The sequence below is a fragment of the Notamacropus eugenii genome, chromosome 5 (assembly GCF_028372415.1).
Source record: "Notamacropus eugenii isolate mMacEug1 chromosome 5, mMacEug1.pri_v2, whole genome shotgun sequence".
NCBI lineage: Eukaryota > Metazoa > Chordata > Mammalia > Diprotodontia > Macropodidae > Notamacropus > Notamacropus eugenii.
The window spans coordinates 131,023,900-131,045,200 of record NC_092876.1 but is presented as its reverse complement, the minus strand read 5'-3'; the positions used below and the strand labels follow the sequence as shown (position 1 = coordinate 131,045,200).

The following is a 21,301-nucleotide window of genomic DNA, read 5'->3' as shown; positions in this document are numbered from 1 at the left end:
TTTGAACTTCTGCTCCAACCCCCTACCCCACCCCCTTCTCCTTGGTTCCAAATCAGTTCATGTACTGCAGATGGGGACATTATCCAAGCCAAGGTCAGGCTTAGGCAGAATCATAGAATCTCAAGTGTTGTATCAGAGGCCATCTAGTGACCTGGAGATGAATAAGGGTTCTGTTTGCAATATACTGGTCAAATCATTGTGCCAGTTTTACACAAGGCAGTTTCTGCCCTCAGGAAGCTAACAGTTTGTTGTAGGGTGGGGAGGAACAACTTTTGTAAAAATGAGTGAAATAGTGAAGTAGTAGACAGGACTAGAGCTTAAGGAATCAGGAAACACTTCCTATAGGAGATGACACCTAAAATTAGCCTTCAGGGAAGTTACGAAGCAGAGATAAGGAAGCTGAAGATTCTAGTCACATGGGACAGCCTGTGCAAAGATATGCAATGGCATGCTGAGTTTAGGGATGACAGCTCTGAGGGGGGAGATGAGTAAATATGAAGTCAGTCTAAAAACATAGTTTGTGGATGGCTTGTGAACAATTTAAAATGTTACACTTAAGAGTTTTTAAGAGTTTGTATTTTCGAAGCAGTAAAGAACCACTGAAGCTTCTTGTTTTCTTCTTCTTTTGTTTTGGAGGCAGTAGGGGTTGAGTGATTTGCCCAGGGTCACAGAACTAGTGTCTGAGGCTGGATTTGAACTCAGGTCCTCCTAATTCCTGACTCCAAGTACTCTTATCTACTCATGTAGCTTCCTCTCCATTGAAGCTTCTTGAGCAGGGAAGTGACATGAAAGGAAAATTTAATTTTTTGGATGCTTTGGAGAGGGGAGAGATTGGGGGCCAGGATTTTAATTGAGAGTATTGAAATGCTCTAGACAGAAGGCTGTGAGGGCCTGAACCAGGTTCATGGCTTGTGGGACTGAAAGAAGGAATTGGGTCTGAGATGCGTTGTGGAAATAAATGAGTTAAAGAGAAGGATAGAGAATGACACTGAGGTTGCAAAACTGGACAGCAAGAAAGCATAGTGTCTTCACCAAAAAGAAGAAAGAAGAGGAAAGCATTGAGAGAGAAAGCATGAGTTCTCTTTTAAACATGTTGAATTTGACAAGCCTGTGCAGATCTCAGTGGAGTTGTCCAGGGTGTAGCTGTAGTTGATTATAAGAGGATAGAACTAGATAGAAAGATTGGGGAAATTATCTGCTTGAAAATGACCATTGAACCCCTGATGAAAACAGTAAGAGAAGGATATAGAGAGATGAGAAGAGGACCTAAGATAGATCATTGAGGTGGAGTATATGTACAGTTAGGGAGTGAGGTATGAATGGTGATCCGGTATAAGAGGCTGGAAAAGATTAGTTAAATAGGTCGGTGAGAAAACTGTTAAAAAAAAAAAAAAACTTAAGAAAGAAGATGTACAAACATAGTGAAGGAACATATCAAACCCACATTATCTGACTAACTCTAGTGCTTTCACAATTCTCTGATGAATTTTGGAAAGTGCTTTGAAAACTTCAGAGGCAGCATGATATAATGGAAAGAGCGATGGATTTGAAGTCATGAGAGACCTGAGGTGTAGTACTTACCAATTATTCAACCCAGGGCAAATCATTTAACCACTCTTAACTTCAATTTTCTCCTCTGTAAAGTGGAGTTAACCTTTTACTACCTACTTCACAGGGTATTGTAAGAAAAGCATTTTGAAAATCTTAAAACACTTGTGAAAAAAAACTAAAATAGGATGATGGCTTTGCTGTGTGTTTATAGTGATCTATATTAGGCCTTAAAGTCAAGAGGAACAGGGAAGCTATTGAAATGGCCTGCCGTGCTAAAAGAAAGTGCTTCAAAGGCAGTGCAAAGAAGGGAAGTAGGTGGGCAGGAGAGAGACATATCTGAGATAATACTGATTTTATTTTTCTCCAGGAAAGTTTCAGATGCAGGTACTTCCTCAGTGTGGCCATGCAGTTCATGAAGATGCTCCTGACAAGGTGAGAGTGAATCAACTGCTTGCTCCTTGAATTTACTGATTTTAGGCTTGAAATGCCTTGGGAGTGAGCAAGCATGGATAAAGATTTGGGACTTGGAGGGGACCAGGATCACCTGATTCTTGAAGTGCAGTTAAACCTGTTCTTGCCACCAGAGTTAAAGACAGAAAATCACTTCCTGGATTCCAGCACCTACAGCCTCTGCTCTTCAAGTCAGTTCACTAGTGGTATGAAACCAAGTTATTGCTGTAGGAGGCAAAACCAGCCACTTGTAGCTGCTCAGAAACTCAGGCTGACTGTGAGACACACTCAGGAATTCTTTGAGTCCTCGTGGCTTCAAGGACCCAGGTCTGAGGTGGTGTAGAAGAAAATATCGATAGTAGCAGTAAGAGGTTCAGCTATGGTTATTGCTGTCTCTCAGCCCCACAGCGTGCATTAGTGTCTACTTCTGTCTGAAGGCAGGGAGTACTGTTAGGCACCATGTGAGAATCAGCATAAGAAGGCTTCTCAAACATCTTCTTTTGTTCATTAAGCCTTTTCTGGGCCTTCCTTACTAGTGGAACTTCTTCCCCAGGCAGCACATTCTGGTATGGGACAGCTGTGATTATTAAAAAGTTCTGTTGACCCCCAGTCTTCCTCCCTATATGACTTCCTCACCACTAGCCTTGCCATTTCTGCCCTCCAGGGTAGCACAGATGAACCTGCCTTCTCTTCCCTATGATATCCCTTTTGATATTTGAATAAAGTTGATCATGTCCTTTCTAAGTTATTCTCCTGATTAAAGATCCCAGTTCCTTCAACTGATCTTCACATGACATAGTATCAAATCCCCTTACCACCCTAGTCTCCCAGTTCTGGATACACTCCAATTTGTTGAATATCCTTCCTAATGTGTGCTGCACAGGACTGGACACAGTGCTACTCTTGGGTCTTACTGGGGCATAGTAGAGGGGACCTCCCACATTCTGGATACTATTTCTTTTCTTTACACCTTAGTCTGTTTTAAAGCTAATATATTAATATTGTTTCTCACTGCAACATTTCTATTTCTATGGATCCATGATCTGACCAGTAGAAGTACTCCCTTTGTTGGAGCAGGTTACAGCTCATCTATGCCATTTTATCGCGTCCTCCTCTTTGAGTCTTTGGGAAATCAAGGACGGGTAGCACCTCTGGTGTGAGAGCTTGCAGAGCCCTTTTCAGGGCTGCTCATCCACCTTTGGTGTGTACCTGCCACCCAACTCTTAACTCGTGACTCCAAGAAGCATGCTTAGCAGCCACAATCTCAACAGTTGGGCTGAACCATATTGAGGGCAACCAGTAGATCTTAAACCCTTTGGTGAGTTAGGAGGATGCCTACCCCAAATATGTAAAGACTTCCCCTGGCAGAATGGACAGATGAGAACAATTTGTTCAAGCAACCATAAAGGTAACTGAAACAGGTGCTGTGCAATGCTTAGAGCTTGATCAGACATCAAAGATACCACTGTAGCTTGGGCCATCACTAGTCATCCTGACTTTTGTCTTGCAGTGGACTTCAGTGATGACTTTGTGCAGCTCTGTCTTACTTAAATTCAGTTTATGCAGAAGTCAAGATATCACCACCCATGATGTCATTAGTTCTCTTGAAAATGAAGAAATAACAACTCTTGTACCTCTATAAATTCCTCAGGGAAGGAGCAGTCCTTTGGGTCTTTTGGTATTTCGTGGATATTAATTAGTACACTACTCAAGTTGTGTGCATCTAGTATCAGTAATTCTTGCTAAATGATCAGCCTATTTACATTTGCAGTTATACATACTTTGATGATATGATGCATAGTACATGCTTAATAAATGCTTGTTCCCCTGCCATGCACACACACACTTTCAATGTATAATTCATCATTGATAATATGCGATATCTCATGTGTCATTTTCCATTGCCCTCTTGGTCACCAGCAACTTTAGTTCTTCTGAAATGCTGGTGTTCCATGATTTAAAATGCATTCCAAACTGCTTTCCTCTTCCTTTTCAAATCTGGACTCAACATGTTTTCCATCTGTGGTGCATTTCCAAGATATACATCGTTATAGAATGACATAATAGTCTGTCTTTTCAACTGCATGACAATTCAAAAGATATACATTTCTGAAAGGCATTATGGCACAGTAAATAGAAGTATAGTTTTGAAATCAAGAAGATATGGATTCAAAACTTGCCTCTAATTCACACTAGCTGTGTGTCTGTGATCAAGGCATTCCCATCAGTTAACAAGCATTTAAGTGTTCACCATGTGTCAGGTACTGTGCTGAGTGTTGGGAATACAAAGAAAAGCAAATTCATTTGAGGAACAAAACACAAATAATTATAGCTACTGTGTAAATGGAAAGTAATCTTGAACGAAAGCTTTGGGAGGGGAGGCCAGCAGGGTAGGATTTGACCCCAGTCTTGAAGGAAACCAAGGCAGCTGAGAGGAAGAAGTGAGGAGGGGGAGCATATGTGGTGTGAGGAACAACCAGGGAAAAGTTGCAGTCATGAAGTCAAGTGTCCTACAAAGAAGTGAGTCATGGATTTAATGTCAGGGACTACTTATTAGAAGATTATAAAGATAAGAAGGGCCAAGTTGCAAAGGGTTTTAATTGCCAAACATAGGATTTTATAGTTGATATTTGAGATAATAGGGGATCGCTGGAGTTTATTGAAGGGGAAGAGTAGGGTGACAGGGTCAGAGCTGCACTTTAGGAAAAGCAGAGGGACCAACTGGAAGACTTGCAGTGGTCCCGGTGAGAGGTCTGTATAGCAGGGCTTGTGGCTGTGTAGCTTACGCAAAGGTCAGAACAAGATTTCAGATTTGGATATGGAGGAGGAGCTGAGGATTACACTAACCTGGGGGACTGGGAGGATGATGAATAAAGAGGAAAAAGACTATTCAGAAGAGGGGAGAATTATCAGGGGAAAATGTTGAGTTCTGCTTTCAACATATTGAGTTTGAACTACCTATAGTTCAATATTTCCAAAAGGTAGTTGGTGATGTAGAGCTGTAGCTCAGCATAGAGGCTAAGACTGGCTGTATAGATAAGGGAATCAGCTGGATAGAGGTGATGGTTGAAACCATGGGAGCTGATTATACCACCAAGGAAGACAATATAAAGGAAAGAGACAAGGACCCAGGACAGGGCCTTGGAGGACACCCACAATTAGTGGGCATGACCCGGATGAGAATCCAGGAAAGGAAACTGAAAAGAAGTGGTCAGACAGGTAAGAGGAAATGCAGGAGAAGCCATTTAATCTTTCAGTCCTCCAGATGCCTCCCTAAGTTAATAAGTTACAGATAAGTTGTCTATCTGTATTAGTGTAAGGGGATTTTCATATGAGAATTTTCTGTACCAGTGAAATTGAAGGTATAAACCAAAAAGGCAGGGGGCAGAGGTTGAGGGAGATAAAGGGGATAGGGGGAAGGGCTTTGTACAATCTGTATCCATTTGGTGTCTCTTGTGTGGCTTGCTAGGCCAATATTCTTTAGTGTCTGCGGATTTCATTGAAGTGGCCCTCGGGTATTCTAGGATTTGATGCCAACAGCATCATAGTATCTACAAATAAGAGCATCTAAGGAACTTCACCCTCTAAAGGGGTTCCTGCCATTTGGGATTCACACATTTATGATACTAGTAAACACCTGGTGACTGTCCTACTTGGTTTTTTTGCCTAGCTTGATACTGTTTATAAGAGTATCATTGAGCAGTATCTATGATTACATTTTTCAGTGACTTATACAGTATGATCTTAACTGTATGTATGAAAGACAGTTTATCTTATGGGAAGCCTGTATGGCAACACTTCACTCTGTGGTCCATTGTTGTTTTTTTTTAAATCAGATAATAAACACAATAATATTTCATATTATCTATACCTCTAAGTCATTTGTGAATTAAGGATGCCCTCAGTTTGTGTATATATATGTATATATTTATGTATATAAAACATTCTCATAAAAACTTTTTAGTAATGGGAGAGTAAATATATAAGTTGACAGTTACTTTAGTTACTTTTTTGGGAGTGATACTATCCGTGGCTTGAGTATGTTTTTCCTCCATTCTTTTATAATCGTCCATAGTAAGGGATTTTGAAAATGATCCCCTGGGGCACATATTTTTTCTGTATATATTTGACCATATCCAGCCCAGCCTCTTACCCTTCACTGCAATTTCCATTTCTTTTTATAAACTATTGGGTATTGAGGTGTTTAGTTCCAGTGTGGTGGTCATTGGAAATGAAAATATTTCACCATAGAAAAGGTAGCATATTTGTTCCATTTCATGTTTATTTGTTGTCTATGTTTCATTTTCACCTATAAATGCTCTTGAGATAATTTGGGTCAGTTGGGGCTCATGCCAACTTTCCAGAAATCTGTTTTCCTCCTCTACAGCTTTTCTCTATTTTGTGAGCTGATAATTGCTTCTGATTTTCCATAATCTTCATCTCATTTTTTGAAAATCAGCTTACTCTAAACCAGTGTTGCTTGTATTTGTCATTTTTCTCCACTGAATAAGGAAATCATATGTTTTCTGGTGAAGTTGTTTTTGTGTTCTTTTGGTCTCCTTGTTGTGGCAACTATTTTACAGTAGTTAAACTTAGAGAAATGTGATAATCAAAGTTAGTGTCTTTACTTTTATCCATTCTCTTTTTTTTTTCAGAATCAGTGCTTTTTAAATAGATAATAGTAGAGCTGTTGTAGCTATCTACAATGTCTTCTCATCTTTATGGTTTCTTCTCATTTGGTGTTGAGGTGTCATTGATTAATATGTAGACAATTAAATGTGAAGTAACTCCAACATCTTTGTGTAGTACTTTCTAGTTTACTTTGAGACATGGGTGTAAGACTTAAGAGTATTCCGATAGTCATTGGCTTTCTTCATAAATAATACAGGAGTGTGTGCATGTGTTTATGTGTATGTGTAGACAAATATGTATACTTGCATAGGAAGGGTCTGATTTCATCAGTGTGGAAATTCTCTCTACTAACACACACATAGGTAGACATTTATAGATACTGATGAGAAGAAGCAAAGTGTAGTAGACAGAGCTGGCTTTAGATCCTGGAAGCCCTAAGTTCAAGTGTGCCTCTGACACTTGCTGGTACTGTGGCTGTGGACAAGTCATTTCTCCTTTCAGTGCTCTCAGCATTTCCCTCAGATCAGAACATACAGAGAAGGAGCTGAAGAATGATCAGCAGCTCCCTGCATCCATGTAGTGACAGGTCCAGTCCCCATCATTGAGATGAGCACATACATGCACATATCGAAGAGTGGTATGGGCCTATTTTATCCTCACAGTGGCCTTGTTAGGTAGATATTCTCCCCATTTTACATATGAGGAAACTGAAGCTGAGTCAGGTTCACTGTCACATGAGTCAAAACCCAGGCTCTTGAGGCTCCAATAAAAAAGTTCCCTGTACTCATCATTTTCCCTCTCCACATTTTCCAATATATTTATTGCTGTCCTCCCTTCTCCCCCCACACCTTTGTAGCTTTGTCTCCAAGTACTTATGTGCTTTGGAAGACTTGGTAACATGCCTTATAGAATTTTTTTTCATCCATTGCAAACAGATAACGGCATATAAATTGTCACTGTCTTCATGGCTGTACCTTCTACTCATCATAAACACCAAAAGGCAACATGACCAAGTATTCCACGAAATGTTTCCTGTTGCCTTTGTGCATAGAATGAAACAAACTGTGGCAACTCCTTTATTTTCCTCCAAGAACCTGTGAGTTGCTCTTACTTTGTAACGGAGATATGGATGTGGTTCAGTTCTTCCAGTAGTGGGTCCATTCCCTGGCCATTGGAAAAGATCTCATATTTGGAATACCAGTCAGATTATTGCTTTTAGATAACAAAAAACTATGTGGGTATTAGCACTCTGCTCCTTTTCTGCTACCCTGCCCTCCTGATATCCCTATGGAAGTAAAGGAGGCCCTGTAGGATTGATGGCCATTCTGTACATTCATCTCTTTTATGAGTTGCAGGATTTGTCCCTTGAGACCCTGCTCCAGGTTAACAGTTCATGATTGCCCAAGCGTATATTCATGGTCATTTTTTCCAGTGTTCATTGTATTTCTTATAATACAGAGGTTATTGTGAGAAACACAGAGAGATGAGATATGAGTAAGTGGGGAATAAGATCACTCTAGGGTGGGCTTTGGGACAGATTTGGAACAGTTTAACATAGAGCTAAGTGTGCCACACTTAAAAGTTGATGTGAAAGTACATATTGTATGGAAAGAATAACCACTTGTGGAGCCATAAGAAGAGAGTTCAAGTCCTGGCATCTGTAACATGCTTGTTTTTTTTACCTTAACCTTAAATCACTTAACCTCTCTTGGCTACAGTTTTCACTGTTGTAAAATGAGGTAGTTGCAGTACACACTGTACTGTGGTACAGTGAAAAGATTGCTGGAGTCAGGATAACTCTGTGACCTGAAGCAAGTCATTTAACCTCCTGAGTATTCATTTTCTTCCTCTTTTAAACGAGAGAATTGGACCAGAAGGACTCTTGAGATCACTTCCAAATCTAGATCTGTGAGCTAAATACCTTTTAGTTTTTGCCTATGCTTCCTCAGTAACAGATGGCATGTGATTATGATCATATAAGCACTCCTATCATGTTCTCAGCTTATGTTTTCTGCAGCCCATTTGGAAAAGCTCATGTCAGCCCAGATACACTCAGTCCTATATAACTTAGAGCTTCTGATTTCTCTACTTATCTGAATCTCACCCAATACCTGATCTTGTATTCTAGCAGAAAAGGACTTAGAGCCTCCAGTTCTTGGAACCAATTGTCTTGATTAATCTGAGTTTTCTCAATGATCTCTCTTTCCCTTTTCTAGGTAGCTGAAGCTGTTGCAACTTTCTTGATTCGTCACAGGTTTACAGAGCCCATCGGTGGATTTCAGTGGTAAGACAGATGATCCAGAAGCACATTGCACTACTGTCTCCCAATGTCTCAGTTACCTCCTTAGAACAATTGCTTCTTCTTTCTTGGAGAGATCTCATTCTTCAAATATTTCTCATTTCTGACAGTTAATAATAATCCAGGAATATAGTCTTCTTCTTAACAATTTAGATTATAGTTTATATAGCATTTTACATGTTATCTCATTTGATCCTTAAACCTTGTGATGTAGGTTTTTTAACTATTACTGGTTCCATTTTCCAGATAAGGAAACTGTACCCAGCAAGAGAAGCTGCTTTGATTACAAGTCTTACATTTAGTAAATGGCAAAGCTAGAACTTAAACCTAGATCTTCTGACCCCAAATCCAGTGCTTTTCTATTATATTATGCTTCCTTAAAGGCAGGGGTTTATTGTCCTCTACATCTCTCATAATCCAGTACAGTGGAAATACGGAGAGAAGAAGGGAGTCTGAGGTCCATATTTCTAATGCCTTATCTAAATGCAGAAGTCATGGCTACTGCCTTTGAGAAATTCCTGATCTGAGGCAGGGCACAAGAAAGGAGAATGACTGAAGCTAAGTAATGTGAGATTTGGATCTTACTAGCTTTGCTAGTAATCACTTACCTGAACAAAGAATAAAGAATACTGACTTATGTTTTCACTTCCTTAACCACTTTCTCTGAATTGGTTAATTTGCATTTGTATGTGAACCTTCTCCTAAAGAACTGAACTGTGCTTTGACATGAAACATGCTATTTGTGGATCTCTGATGAAGTCTCAGCTTTCTTTGGTTGAGCAGCCATTTTAGAACTGTCACTCACAAGTAGGAATGTCTCTTCTCTACATTCCCCACCATTTGCCCAACCTTGTCCTTGATAATAAGGAAGGAGACCCTCCCCATAGGTAGCTGCCAGTCTTGTTGGGGAGATTAAATTCATTCATTCAGCAGACATCAAAGGCCTACTAAGTTTAGAGCATTGTGCTAGATGGAGTTTTAGTTTAATAGTCTAGATGACATTCACACTTGAAACAGTATGGGATAAGGCATCTTAAATCCTTTAAGTTATAGAAAAAGAAATCTTGCTGTGGGCCAGGGTGGTCAAGAAGGGCATCCTAGAAAAAACAGAAATTAAGTTGAACCTTGAAAGGTGGGAGGGGAGAGAGTATGGAGGCAAATGTTAATGATAACTCTTGTTATTCCCTTCTCTCCTTTCTTTTGGGCAGTGTCTTCCCTGGCTGTTAGCGTCCTGACGTCCTTCAGCACCAAGATCCATTGTAAATATACCACACCAGAGGCCACTGTGATGTAGCTGTATCTTCCTCACTTTGTCCCCAGTCCAGCCATGAGACATCAGCTCATTGATAGAACTAGTGTCCCCAACACATGTAAAACGTCTACATATATTCTTGACAAAACATTTTGTTCAAGATCTTTGATGTGCATCCATCTCCCCAATTCCAAACTTCTTCTGAGCCCTAAAACTTTCTTGTCTCCTTCCCATCCCATCCTATCCCATTCCAACCCACCCCACAAACCCCCTCCCAAAAGGGGCCATATTCTCAAAACCAAAATGACCAGTTGTAGGGTGGTGGTGCCACATTTTTAGCACTTTGTCTGAAGCCCCTAAGTGAGCTCCTTGCTTTCAGTCTTGGGGAGACTAACTGGGCCCTGCCAGTTTTCTCTTGGGGGGACAGGGTTGTGGCCTAATTCAGTGCTGGGAACTCTCTTTGCCACTCTTGGGGTGGCAATGGGAAGGACAAGGGTAATGGAAAGGAATTTTTCTTTGGCATAGTCCTAGACATCCAAAATATACATGAAAATTACTTCATAGCCATGTTTAGGGATGAAGAACCTTTTTTCCTTCAAATAAAATGACCAATCAGGTTATTATTTTCTCCATGGTTTGATCCTTTCAGCACACTCTAGAGGCTGTTATGTGCTTCTGCCCCAGGGGTGACAGCAACTCAGACTTAGGCACAATTCCCAATGTGGTTCAGGCACATGGGATCAGGGAGAGAGGATGTTGCATGTACCAGAGCCTTCCAGGGAAACCAGAAAGAGCCCAATCAAAGCACATTATACCACCCCCCTTCTACTTAACCCATACCATGGGTACTGTACTATCCTATCTCTTGGATAGATTCAGACCAGGCAAGACTGTATTGTCCTCTCAACAAACTGCCCATACCACACACTGAGCTCTGGCTATCTTACATTACTCCCTCCTTGGAGGGGGCTATAAATCACCCACCAGCTTCCCTTGGCTGGCTTTCCTGCCTCCCCAGGGCTACCCTATCTGCCACTGACTGGCCTTGCTTGAATGAGTGCATCCTATCCTGGGAGTTGCCAGGATTCAGCCCATTTGTTGTTAGCACTGAGCTGTGGTGCGGTGCACAGTGGGTGTTGGTCTTTCCCAGATCCGCCTCTTCATAGCCTGAGTAGTTTCCATGGGTTTCCTTTCATAGAAGCAGCACAGCTGACCCCTCCACACTCCCTCCACCACAAGGGGAGCTGTCATGTTACCCTAGTGCTGGGGGAGGTCCCCAAAGCCGTGCCTACTCTGTGTCTCAGGTGCTGCTCCTCACCCCACACCACTCTGTCCTACTGCACAGTCAGGCGTCTGGGGCCCACCGTTCCTTTGGCATTTATGATCTTGTTTCAAGAAAATAAATATTCCCAGCCTATCTGGCATAAAGCTGTCTGTCTTTCTGAGTCGTCCTTCCGTAGTGAGTGGCAGAGAAAGGTCTGGGAGCATTTCTTTGAGTTGGGCCCCAGCCAGGGCTCAGTGCATCTTCCAAACATTTGGTATGTCTTTCTCATCCCGCCCAGCTTTCCTCTCAGGTGGCTCCAGAGTCCCTAGCAGAAAAGAAATACACTGGCCTAGAAATCAGGAGACTTCAATTCTAGACCCAGCTGTTCATGTCCTGCCCCCAACCCCATCCTAACTTTCTGTATAACCTGCTTCCATTTCCAGCCCTGCCCCTGTTTGACCAGGGGTAAACAGAAATTCCTTAGGCCACAGTTTAGGTTTCTTCTCATTCTGGCATGCTCTTGATTTTAGTAATGGATGACATTTCTGTTGAATTTTAAGGTTTATACAAATGATCTCTTACTTGATCCTGCATAAAACAAGTATCTGTGGGTTAGGTGGTAGAAGTATTATTCCCATTTTGTAGAGGAGGGTTACAGTTAAATGTCAAAGCCAGGACAGAAACCCAGAATGTCTTGACAAATCCAGTATTCCTTCCAGTACGCCAAGCCTTCTTAACCATGTTTATGTTGTGGCCCTCTTTGGCAGTCTGGTGAAGAATGTTTTTAGATGCATAAGAAATACATGGGATTACAAAGAAAACCAATTATATCAAAATATAGTTATCAACATTTTAAAAAAAAAATGTTCAGAGATCCAAGTATAAAAACTCCTACACTATGCCATGTTGTCCAATCATTGGATGAAATGGTCTCTTCACAGCTACCCTGTCTCCCTAAGTTCAATCATAGTCTGGCACATTGGCCAGGAAACTTTGCTCAGTAACTGAACTAGGTTATCCAGAATCTGCCGATTTTCATTCCCTAGGCTGTCCCAGACCCAGAACAAGTCAGATGAATTCTTACTCAACTACAGAAGATCTTATTATGGCAAGTGCCCCAGAAACTAAAGTGAGCCCCAACCCTCTGCCTCAAAACAGGTACCTGAGCAGCTATCCTGCCTGAGAGAATGACTTCAGCAGTCTATTATAAAGAGCACACTGCCCACCAAGCTCACTGGGTTGGAATTGGAAGGAATCTTAAAACATTACAAGCTAGGAAGGATGTGGAAGGAACCATAGTGATAGTCTAATCCACACCTTCATTTTACCAGGGGGAATCTGAAGCCTAATGTGTAGGTCACACAGCTAGCAAGTCGTAAGAGGCAGGGCTCTTAAGGCCAACTCTAGACCACAGCTTTACTGTATTAACACATCACCTTCTTGATGAAGAGGAATTCAAAGGCAATTGGAAATGTGGGCCTACGTAGATGAATGGTGAGCTCAACTTTGAGGTGTCCTTTTGATTTGGCCAAGGTATTCAGCTCTTCTTCAGTTACCCGACTTACCACAAGGGGGTAGCAAGAACATAGAAACGTACTTCAGTTAGAAGTTAGAACAAAGACCCAAAGGTGTGTGGTAAAAATCCTGAGTTTGGGTAGCTGGTCCTAAAGACTTTTTCTACATATCTCACAGTGTCCTTGGGAGACAAGTACTTTGTAAATCTTAAAAATAATGAAAAAAAGGGAGCTCCTGTTGTTACTCCCTGGGAGATCCACTTCCTTATGGGGTTGAGGAGGAGAGTTACCCCAGGCCTTTTAAACCTCATTCCTTGATTCTTCATATCCATGATGACTAACTCATCCTTCCATAAAATCAATTTCTTCCCTATAGCAACTTTTACTGTGAACTCTCCCTTTTTTTTCAACCAGCCTTTTCCTCCATTCCCAGCCTCTCATCTTTCTCACTTTTAAGGAAGATGGCCTCTGAAGTCCCTTCTGCCTGAGATTCTGTGATTCTGTGACTTGCCCAAGGTCATACAGCACATTAGGTTTGGCAGTGGAAGGCAAGGATAAGCTGGTATTAAAACACAGCCTAGGATTTTGTCCACCTAGGGTTACATAAACAACACAGTCCTAGTGGTAAGGCATGACCACACAATTTGGTACATGTCTGAAACTGGATTTAAAATACACAAGTGTGACCTCACATAAGAAGGGATCCTAGAGATGATATTGGCCAAAACCATCTTAAAGTAGAAGAAGAAAGCTCTCAGAAAGGAGCAGTGACAGTCATACAATACAGTAAGTGGCAGAGCCAAGGCTTGGAACCTAGGTCTTCTGATTCCAAATTCAATTCTCTATTATGAAAAGGCCTCTCTGGCCACCAAAAATCTGCCCCACCTAATGCCCCAAGTGTCTGAAAATCTCATTCTCAGCATTAGCGCTTCATCCTTTGGGTTTAATCATGGTCCCCTACCAACTTTTCAGTAGTTTTCTATAGCCATACATCACTGGCATTCAAGGTCTTCCACAATCTGGCTCCAACAAATCTTGCCATTTTTACTTCATATATATCTCATATATATATTTTACCTCTTATATAAATAGTATCAAAAGCACTAGCCAAACAGAATGAGCCATAGTTGAAGTTGCCATCCCCTCTGCCTGGAATGTCCTTTCCTTCTGTTCAATAAGCATTTATGAAGCAGTTACTGTGCTATGTACTGGAAGTGCAAAGACAAAACCATCTCTGCCCTCAAGATTACATTCTATGGAGGGATAACAGCATGAACATAGAAAACAAAATGTGTAATGGACCGGGAAGGTAGATTTGAGTCAAGTGGTGAAAACTTTTCAAAGGGAATTTGTATTTTCTCCTCACAGGTTGTTGTTGTTGTGGTGGTGTTCATCCTTCATTTTCGCAGAAGACCATGACATCAGAGAAATGATGACATGACTTGCACTTGACTTTGTCTTGAGGGAGGGTTGTACACAGTCACCAGCCTCACTTTCTTCTCCTGAGCAGTCTGGATCCAGTGACCAGATATTCATCAGGTTAACTGGAGATGGCCCAGGATGCAATGAGTGACCTTGACCTTTTCCCATACTTAGTTATAGGGAGGTAACCCATTGAGTGAATAGGCATCTTTAAGAAGTAGTCAGAGAATGGATGGCCCTTTTAATGAGCAAAAGATAAAAATAACTAAATCAAACTGGGAGGGAAAGAGGAACTGTTACTTATTGATAATCACTCTAAACCAGTCATTAAGTAGACCTTGGGCAGGGACCTATTCGCTGTCCAACCTATTTTATCCTAGAGGCAAGAGAGAGCCACTATAGTTTCTTGAGTAGGGTAGTGGCATGGTCAGACGTGCTGTAGGTATATCAATTTGGTAGCCTTATAGAGGATGGATTGGAAGAGAGAAACCAAAGGCAGGGAGTCCAATTAGGAAGCCGTTGCAGTAATCCAGGTAAAAGTCAGTGGGGCCCTAAATGAAAGTAGTAAACGTGTGGGTAATGAGGATGGATATGATACACATTGTGGAGGTAGAATCTCTTCCATTTGGAATTATTTCTCTGATTTTAGTACCTAGCTTAAATCACAGAATCTCAAAATATGAGAGCTGGAAAAGACCTTAGAATAAAAAATATCATAAGGCCTTAGAACACAAAAGAGAGTGTTAAAGCTGGAATAATCCTGTAGATACCACCTAGTTCAATATCCTAACTTTAAAGAGGAAGAAACAGGCTCAAAGAGGACCCAAGTCAGAATCAGATTCTGGAGATTGGGGACATACAAAAGCCTCCCAACCTCTTGCACTATTATCCTTGCTACTTCATGAAGTTGACCTTGAACTCTCAAAGGCTATGAGGCTCCAATCAAGGTAGGTCCAACCAAGGATTGAAAGGTTTTGAGTAACAGCCAAGCAACGGATTGTATATCTGTTGTCTGAGAACTAGCCTAGCTAATTGCAGAGAAGCTCATCACTGGAAGAGCAACCACTAGGAAACGGCATTTTTTTCAGCCATCACAACTCATAAAACTATCTACTAAGGCATAGAAGGACCATGATTTGTTGTTGTAGAAGGAGTGTCCACAAAGATGAAGTTATACACCCTTGCAATATTAAGATGTAAGACTACATACTTCTAAATGCAGTCCCAACTCATTCCCATTGATCATGTACACACACACACACACACACACACACACACACACACACACACACACACACACACACACTCTCTCTCTCTCTCTCTCTCTCTCTCTCTCTCTCTCTCTCTCTCTCTCTCTCTCTCTCTCTCTCTCTCTCTCTCTCTCTCTCTCTGACTCTCTTCTGGGGTTCAGGTAGCTGGTTGCTGGCCCCCTAACAGGGCTCCCATTCAAAGGGTTCCGTGAAAGGGTGGTTTGTGTGACTCTTGGCTCGGGTTCCTCCTGAGCCTGTTTGGAGAGGCTCCCTGGGTCTCCAGAACCAACACTCCTCGTTTCACATCTAGTGGACCCCATGTCCCCACAGTCAGTGATTGTGTAGGGAAAATTATCAGGTGTGCTCAAACCACTAACCACAGGTGGGTGCTCCAGGGTAGAGCTAGTCAGTCTCAATGAGTTTCTGAGCCAGAAGAGAAAAAGTGGTAGTGACATGTTGCCTCTGACACTAATTCATAGAATCTTGAGCAAGTCCCTTCCTTTAGGTCTCAGTTTCCTCATCTGTAAAATTAGAGCATTGAACCAAATAATCTGTAGGCCCCCTACTAACTCTGAAATTCCATGTTCCAAAGTCCCTTCCAGCTCCAACATTCTGTAACTTAAAAGTTTGGTCCAACTCTGACATTCCCATTTCTAATATTTTTAAGGTCTAGTCCAACCCTGACATGGTATTCTGTGGCATAAGGTCCCTTCCATCTCTGATATTTAGTTTTCTTTTATCCTAAGAGCCCTTGAAGCATTAAAATCTAAGTCTATGTATGTGCTGTCTCTCCAGAGAAACTTGGAATTCCTCAAAAGCAGGGAATGTGTCTTCCTGTAGTTTCCCCATAGAGCTCTGCATCCAGTAAGGACTTAATATGTGCCTGCCAACTGACTGAAATGTCTTTGGTCCTTGGAAGAAAGGTACTATTTTTGTTCAAAATAGTAGTAAAATGTTCATTATTTAGTCTAGGTCAATGACCCAAGGAGTAGCCAGGGAAAGAAGAGAAGGAAGAGTTGGTGAGTTTCCCTCCTGAAAGGGCACTTCTGCGCAGAGGGTTGAGCCCCTGAGATTACTAATCAGGATCGAATCAGCCCATCTCCTGGCAGTGGTAAAGTGTTGGCTTTTTTCTGCCTAGGACCTCATTTGGCATTTAAGATCTGTTGTGGTCTAGTGATCAGGTGGAGGTGACTGAGTTGATTCCCTGTCGTCTAGGTGTGGTACAAGCCAAGTGTTTCTGGGGCTTGCTAATGTTTCTGAATCTCTCTGCTGTGATCTTTTAGGAGACTATTTAAAAAAGAGTGACAATAGCCCCAAAGTTAATGTGATCATGGCCTCCATTGAGAGAGACAGAGCCCCGAGAGTAAGGGACCTGATAGTCCCCCTAAACTCTACCCTTGTTGGGTCCCTTCTGAAGTATCGTGTCCTATTCTGGAAACATGTTTCAGGAAGGACCCCAGGAAATTTGAGCAGGTCCAAAGGAAAGCAACCAGAATGGTGAGTGTGCTCAAAGCCATGCCATGGAAGCATCATTGGAAAGAACTGGGATGTTTTGCCTGGAGAAGAGAAGACAGAGGGGAATGGGGCATCTCTAAGTATTTGAAGAGCTATCAAGTGTAAGAGGGATTAGGCAAGTTCTGCTGGGCCCCACTGACATTCTAGGAGCAGAGATGGGTATTAGTTCCAAAGAAGGAAAAATGGTTCAAGCTGTCCCAAAGTGAGTGTGCTGCCTCCTGAGGTAGTTAAGTTTTCCCCATTATTGAAGGTCTTCCAGAGGTGACTGGAGGAGCTCTAGTCAGGGAAGGTGTGATGTGAATTCCTGTTCAGGCGAGATGTGCTTCTGAGTTCCCTCCCACGATACCCACAAAAGGGTATCCTTTGCTCTAGGCCTCTGGCTTCAGGCAGCATCTGTGCAGGACCAGGGCTGGTAGCCATGAGAACCACAGCCAACTCACCTTGAAGATGGCTGTGGTCACAGCTGTGCATGAACTGAAACTGGCAAGAACAATTCAGTTTTCCACATTTCTATCAAGAGATCTAAAAAAGACATTTCCCTACACTCAGCACCAAAGCCTCCTCCCTTCTCCTCACCCTAGTCCCCTTTCCAAATCAAGTTTGGAGCCCTCACTCAGCTCATATTAACATCAATCTGAGTTTCAGCCTACAGAGCTCTGCCCTGGACCAAGTCATAGGGTCTAATGTTCCCAGCAATGGGCACTGAACCCAACACTGTGCTCCTGTGTCTCAGCCCCAAAGTGGAGCTCCAAGTTGTAAATTCTAAGGTATAGGGAATTGAAGATCATTGCGGTCTTTGCTTCTCATCCCATCTACCAGAAGCCATCGCTGACCTTCACTCATCCTTTAGGACTCCTCCTGGATGACTCCCTCAACCCCACCACACACACTGCCAGATCCCCCAGGTCAAATCTTGGCTTCAGGCCTCCAGGAGGAGGCCTCTGCACTCAGACTAGTCTTCAGGCTTTGAGCTGCACGGTCTGCGGAACTCTTGCCCATACTCATGGATCCACTTGTTGGCCACTAGGAGAGAGCAGGAGGAGGAATAATTCAATTCAATTGAGTTCATAGAATTATAGGATTTAGAACTTGGAGAATCCTTAGAGGTCATCTAGGCCAATCCATTTTACAAAGAAGGAAACTAAGACCCAGAGATCAAATGACATAATGCATGTAAAATCATTTTGCAAACTTTAAGTCACTATATGAATATTCGCTAGATTAGAAGTAAGCAACTTTCCCAGGGCCACGTAATTAGTACGTGGCAGAGACTGAATTGAAAGACAAATTTCTTCTGTACTAGACAAGGGCTTTCATTGCCTTTTGGTCTTGGTTCAAAGAACATTGTGCATTCCCTGCCCAATTATCCCCCTCCCTGTCCAGGAAAGGTCTTACCCCACTTGTCTCCAACCAGGACAGGGCAGCCAGCATGTAATGTATCTCCATCACCCTCACCACTCCTGTGAAGGTTCCACCAAAACAGGGCTGCATTCTGTAAAGAAAGGGGCACAGTCCCAGGGCAGAGGCTCAGGCCTGTCCCTGCCCACACACATATGCATATCAACAAGGAATCCCCCTTCCAGATGCATACAGAACCAAACGTTCCATGGCACAAAACACCAAACCAGAAATGCCCAATGTTGAGAGGGCTGTCTTTGGACTTTTTTTTTTTTGTATTCCCAGTATTTAGTACATTGTCTCACACATAGTAGGCACTTAATAAATGTTTAATGACTGACTCCAACCCTGAATACAAGGACCCAGGGATGGGGAACCTGTGGCCTGGAGGCCACATTTGACCCTCTAGATCCTCAAGTGCAGCCCTTTGATTAAATCCAAACTTCACAGAACAAATCCTACTCCTCCCTCTCGAGTCTTGCTGCAAACATGCTCAGGGGTCTCTTCCCAGGGCAAGAGTGGGATCTGGGGCCTTCTCTATAGGCCCTAGAACCCCAGTTCTGTTGGTCCAAGCCGATTAGGCCTTACTTACCTTCACAACTGGGACACTGAAGTTGGCATAGATGAAGGCTGTAGACCCTCCAGCTTCCACCGAGCTCAGCTAGAAGGCAAAGGGAGCGAAAAGAAGAGATGAGGAGTTCAACCACCTCTAGGCTCATCCTCATCTGGCTCACCCTCTTCCTAACCCTGGAGAGAAATAGGTGACTCAAGAGAAGCAGAGCTACTGTGATTCCTGGCTGCTCTGGCCCTGGGAGACGAGCCAACTCTGTACCTGACAGAAGGGATGCAACTCTTACCCAAGGCACCAAGTCATACCAGACAGAGGAGGAGTCCAAGGACCCATATCAGTGGAGGTCACATATCAGTCAAGGAAATGAAATAGAAGTATTAAGGACCTATGATTCCCTGGATATGGGAACATCTTTCACCAGTGCACATTGCCAGCTCATGGTTCTTTATAGTCTCAGAAAATAAGGTGGTGGTTTACCCATGTTTTCGCAAGGAGTAAGGGTCAAGGGCCGGTTTTGAATCCAGATCTTCCTGACCCAAGCCTCTATCTACCATACTACTAGGCTGAGTACCTCTCAATTCCCTCCTCCTTTTTCCCATCCCCTTTCTTCCCCTGCCCCATCTCTTCTCTCTTCCCCCTCCTCTTCCTCATTATCTCTGTATCTCTCCTCCCTCTCTGTCTCTCTTGTCTCTCTCCATCTCTCTCCTTCTTTGTCTCTCTCTTTCTTCCTATTTCTCTGTCCCCTTACCCTTTCTGTTTCTGTCTCCCCCCATCTGTCTCTGTTTCTCTCTGTCCCCGTCTCTCTCTTACACACATACACCTTCAGAGAAAGAACTAATGGATTCTGAATATAGAAAGAAGCATATCTTTACTTTCTTTTTCTTTTCTTTTTTTGGTCTGTATTTTCTTTTGCAACCTGGTTCATATGGAAACGTTTCACATGACTGCCCACATATAATCTTTATCAAATTGCTTGCTCTCTCAAAGAGGGGGCAGAGGAGAGATGGAAGGAGGTAGCGAAGGAATTTGGAACTCAAAAATTATAAAAAATGAGTGTCAAAACTGTTTTACATGTAACTAAGAAAAGTAAAACATTCTTTAAAAAAATACCAAATATCTCATTTAATAACAGCTAGCATTTATATAGAGCTTACTATGTGCCAGGCACTATTATACTAAGTACTTTACAAACATCTCATTGGATCCTCACAACAACCCTAGGAGGTAGATACTATTATTATCCCCATTTTATAGTTGGGAAAACTGAGGCAGACAAGTTACTTGCCTAGGGTCTAATTAATAAGTTTCAGAGGCTGGATTTGAACTCAGATCTTTCTGACTCCAGGCCTGGCATTGCACCACCCAGCTACCTCCTGTCTTTGAGCCTCAGTGTCCTCCTCTGTAAAATGAGGCTAATAATCCCAGTGGATACTGCTTCCTTCACAGAGTCTCTGTGAGGAGGTCACTTTGTAAACCATAAAATGAGAGGCAAAATGATGTATTGGAAATATCACCGGACACTACACGGCTCACATGAAAATTATACAAATCCTAAGTTCTGATATCTACTAGATGGGTGACCATGGGCAAATCACTTCCCTCATTAAGCTTTGGTTTCTTACACTGTAAAATAGGGATGCTAAAGTGGTCAAGACTTATCCCACAATCATCCTATGACTTAAGCACCCAGAAAGATCTAGGCCTTTACCCTAGTCAGGACAACAGAATCTAGGAAGCACTTATAGTTATCACTGAGCAACCCAGAAGTTTTTCCCTGTCTGGCCTAATCTACTCCATTCTACTCTATGGATCTCCATCTCCCAGTACCTGAATTTGTCTTAAAAAGCTGATTTCAGGGAGATTTTCATGCTATTCACCCATGGCATGAAAATTGCTGGTCATGGCTCTGAATGGGAATGAGTATGATAAGCAGCTGGACACTATCCAATGCTGTCCTCAAGTACCATCATCCAAAAACATTCTGCTAGAAGAAGCCTCTGATCCCTCCACACTCACATAGATCATGAAGGTTGCAACCCGGTTCCCGGAGTTCATTCGGTACAGAGGGCTGCTTGGTGACTGCAATGAAAAAGTCAAAGACAGCAAAAAAAAATAAGGCAGAAAATGATAATTCACCAGACTTATGGGAAGATGACAATGTAAAGCTCTTAGCTAATCTTCCC

The 21,301-nt window shown here is 42.3% G+C and overlaps 2 protein-coding genes across 8 annotated transcripts in view; one reads left to right on the top strand and one right to left on the bottom strand.

The window, feature by feature from the left end:
* Window positions 1–11,612, top strand: part of PPME1 (protein phosphatase methylesterase 1) — a 67,858-nt gene extending 56,246 nt beyond the window's left edge. For all 4 annotated transcript variants that reach the window (XM_072610878.1, XM_072610880.1, XM_072610879.1 and 1 more), the window contains exons 12-14: window positions 1,919–1,983; window positions 8,850–8,917; window positions 10,141–11,612. In XM_072610878.1, coding sequence (XP_072466979.1) covers window positions 1,919–1,983; window positions 8,850–8,917; window positions 10,141–10,159 — 152 coding nt within the window. In that variant the 3' untranslated portion in view covers window positions 10,160–11,612. The remainder of the gene's footprint in view (window positions 1–1,918; window positions 1,984–8,849; window positions 8,918–10,140) is intronic.
* Window positions 8,911–21,301, bottom strand: part of P4HA3 (prolyl 4-hydroxylase subunit alpha 3) — a 58,336-nt gene continuing 45,945 nt past the window's right edge. The window contains exons 10-13 of one of the 4 annotated variants that reach the window (XM_072610877.1): window positions 21,135–21,197; window positions 19,140–19,208; window positions 18,545–18,641; window positions 8,911–10,029 (exon numbers count right to left, since the gene is read on the bottom strand). In XM_072610877.1, the coding sequence (XP_072466978.1) occupies window positions 10,016–10,029; window positions 18,545–18,641; window positions 19,140–19,208; window positions 21,135–21,197 (243 nt within the window). In that variant the 3' untranslated portion in view covers window positions 8,911–10,015. Of the gene's footprint in view, window positions 10,030–11,253; window positions 12,217–13,986; window positions 18,173–18,544; window positions 18,642–19,139; window positions 19,209–21,134; window positions 21,198–21,301 lie in introns of those variants that run through there. The other 3 variants (XM_072610875.1, XM_072610876.1, XM_072610874.1) reach the window with 3 other exon arrangements.